The sequence below is a fragment of the Salvelinus namaycush genome, chromosome 14 (genome assembly GCF_016432855.1).
Source record: "Salvelinus namaycush isolate Seneca chromosome 14, SaNama_1.0, whole genome shotgun sequence".
Lineage (NCBI taxonomy): Eukaryota > Metazoa > Chordata > Actinopteri > Salmoniformes > Salmonidae > Salvelinus > Salvelinus namaycush.
In genome coordinates, this window is record NC_052320.1 from 5,040,280 (window position 1) to 5,043,671 (window position 3,392).

Consider the following 3,392-nt stretch of genomic DNA (forward strand, 5'->3'; position numbering starts at 1 on the left):
CTGATCTGTACTGGGATATTACTGTTAATGATACTGATCTGTACTGGGATATTACTGTTAATGATACTGATCTGTACTGGGATGTATTACTGATCTGTACTGATTACTGTTAATGATACTGATCTGTACTGGGATATTACTGTTAATGATACTGATCTGTACTGGGATATTACTGTTAATGATACTGATCTGTACTGGGATATTACTGTTAATGATACTGATCTGTACTGGGATATTACTGTTAATGATACTGACTGTACTGGGATATTACTGTTAATGATACTGAGCTGTACTGGGATATTACTGTTAATGATACTGATCTGTACTGGGATATTACTGTTAATGATACTGAGCTGTACTGGGATACATTGGAAGAAAGATTAAGACTACTAAAAACATGGGGGAGAAAGATGAAGACTATTAAAACATGGGGGGGAGGATGAAGACTACTAAAACATGGGGGAGAAAGATGAAGACTATTAAAACATGGGGGAGAAAGATGAAGACTATTAAAACATGGGGAGAAAGATGAAGACTACTAAAACATGGGGGAGAAAGATGAAGACTATTAAAACATGGGGAAGGATGAAGACTACTAAAACATGGGGGGGAAAGATGAAGACTATTAAAACATGGGGAAGGATGAAGACTATTAAAACATGGGGAAGGATGAAGACTATTAAAACATGGGGAAGGATGAAGACTATTAAAACATGGGAGGGAAAGATGAAGACTATTAAAACATGGGGGAGAAAGATGAAGACTATAAAAGGGGAGAAACATGAAACAAAGGGGAGAAATGAAGACTATTAAACATGGGGGAGAAAGATGAAGACTATTAAAACATGGGGGAGAAAGATGAAGACTATTAAAACATGGGGGAGAAAGATGAAGACTATTAAAACATGGGGGGGAGGATGAAGACTACTAAAACATGGGGGAGAAAGATGAAGACTATTAAAACATGGGGGAGAAAGATGAAGACTACTAAAACATGGGGGAGAAAGATGAAGACTACTAAAACATGGGGGGGAAAGATGAAGACTATTAAAACATGGGGGGGAAAGATGAAGACTATTAAAACATGGGGGAGAAAGATGAAGACTACTAAAACATGGGGGAGAAAGATGAAGACTACTAAAACATGGGGGAGAAAGATGAAGACTACTAAAACATGGGGGAGAAAATGAAGACTACTAAAACTGGGGGGGAAAGATGAAGACTATTAAACATGGGGGGGAAAGATGAAGACTATTAAACATGGGGGAGAAAGATGAAGACTACTAAACATGGGGGGAAGATGAAGACTATAAAACATGGGGGGAAAGATGAAGCCTATTAAAACATGGGGGAGAAAGATGAAGACTACTAAAACATGGGGGAGAAAGATGAAGACTACTAAAACATGGGGGGAAGATGAAGACTACTAAAACATGGGGGAGAAAGATGAAGACTAAAACATGGGGGAGAAAGATGAAGACTACTAAAACATGGGGGAGAAAGATGAAGACTACTAAAACATGGGGGAGAAAGATGAAGACTACTTGTGTTTCTGTCTTCCCTATTTTTTTTAAATGTTTATTTAACTAGGCAAGTCCTTTCAGAACAAATTCTTATTTTCAATGACGGCCTGGGAACAGTGGGTTAACTGCCTTGTTCAGGGGCAGAAGGACGGATTGTTACCTTGTCAGCTCAGGGGATTCGATCTTGCAACCTTTCGGTTACTAGTCCAACACTCTAACCACTAGGTTACCTGCCCCCCCTACACTCTAACCACTAGGTTACCTGTCGCCCCTACACTCTAACCACTAGGCTACCTGTCTCCCCTTATTCTTAACTTCCCAAAGAAATAAAATGAATAAGATCTGAAGTCAAACAAATAAACAAATAAATCTATCAGAATATTTTGATTGAAGCTTTATTTCAAAGACGTTTATGAATATTATAATATATAGAGTGTTAGAAGGTGTTACTATACTTGTAATAAGCATGAGGCTATCTCTCTATCTCTCTCTGTCTCTCTCTATCTCTCTCTCTCTCTCTTTCTCCCTCTACATATCTCCATCTCTCTATCTCTCTCTTTCTCCCTCTATATCTCTCTCCATATCTCCATCTCTCTATCTCGCTCTCTCTCCCTCTGTCTCTCCATATCTCTCTCTGTTTCTCTCTCTATCTCCATCTCTCTATCTCTCTCTGTTTCTCTCTCTCTGTTTCTCTCCATCTCTCTGTTTCTCTATCTCCATCTCTATCTCCATCTCTCTCTCCATCTCTCTGTTTCTCTCTCTCCGTCTCCCTCACTGTCTCTCTATCTCTCCCTCTCTACTGTGGCAGGTAGTGTAGGATGTGTTGGACCAGCAGCTCGGGGTCGTGGGTTATGGGGTCGTAGTTCAGGGCTCTTCTCCTGCGGCTGGGCCTCCCACCAGGCTGGGCCTGTAGTTCGGCGTCGATCCTCTTCATCCTCTGTAACCCCACAGCATGGTTTGGGGTCTTGTGGCCCTCCCTCTCTCCCCCAAGCCATACAGGGCCCTCTTCCATGTACCCCAGCCTCTTGACCCTCAGAAGCCCCGGAGAGGGCTCCCGGCTGGGGGAAGGAGTAGGAGGGGAGACCAGGGAGCGACGGGACCTGTGGAAGACTGGTTCTGAGGCTGCTCCGACCCCTCCACCCCCACCACCAGATACAGACACCAGGTCCCTCCTCGCCCGGCGGCCTGACGAACCCTGGGGGTTGTTGGGACTAATGTTGGACAGGATCTTGGTTACGAGGTATCTAGAGACACAGGGATAATAACATGAATTATGTTTACATTTTACAACCAAAACAGTATACACGGCTAGCTACTGTACATTCAATAGCTACATAACTGATGTAGAAAATGTCCCCCCCCACCCACCCCCCAAACCCCCTTTAGCTATCAGAAGAGAGGAGGGACTCTACAAGGTGTCAAAAGCATTCCACAGGGATTCTGGCCCATGTTGACGTCAAGTTAGCTGGATGTCCTTTGGGTGGTGGACCATTCTTGATACACACGGGAAACTGTTGAGTGTGGAAAAACCCAGCAGCGTTGCAGTTCTTGACACACTCGAAACAGTGCTCCGGGTACCTACTACCAAACCCTGTTCAAAGGTACTGAAATATTTTGTTTTGCCCATTCACCCTCTGAATGGCACAAATACACAATCTATGTCTCAATTGTATCAAGGCTTAAAAATCCTTCTTTAACCTGTCTCCTCCCGTTCATCTGATTGAAGTGGATTTAACAAATGACATCAATAAGGGATCATAGCTTTCACCTGGATTCACCTGGTCAGTCTCTGTCATGGACAGAGAAGGTGTTCCTAATGTTTTGTACACTGTATAGATTCATATCTCTCTGTGCTCTCTTCCCTCTGTC

General features: G+C 43.0%; 1 protein-coding gene across 1 annotated transcript in view; it reads right to left on the minus strand.

The window, feature by feature from the left end:
- Nucleotides 1–2,319: 2,319 nt before the first annotated feature.
- LOC120059568 (1-phosphatidylinositol 4,5-bisphosphate phosphodiesterase eta-2-like) overlaps nt 2,320–3,392 on the minus strand; it is a 15,599-nt gene continuing 14,526 nt past the window's right edge. Inside the window, exon 10 of the mRNA XM_039008700.1 lies at nt 2,320–2,767. Within this exon, the coding sequence (XP_038864628.1) occupies nt 2,320–2,767 (448 nt within the window). The remainder of the gene's footprint in view (nt 2,768–3,392) is intronic.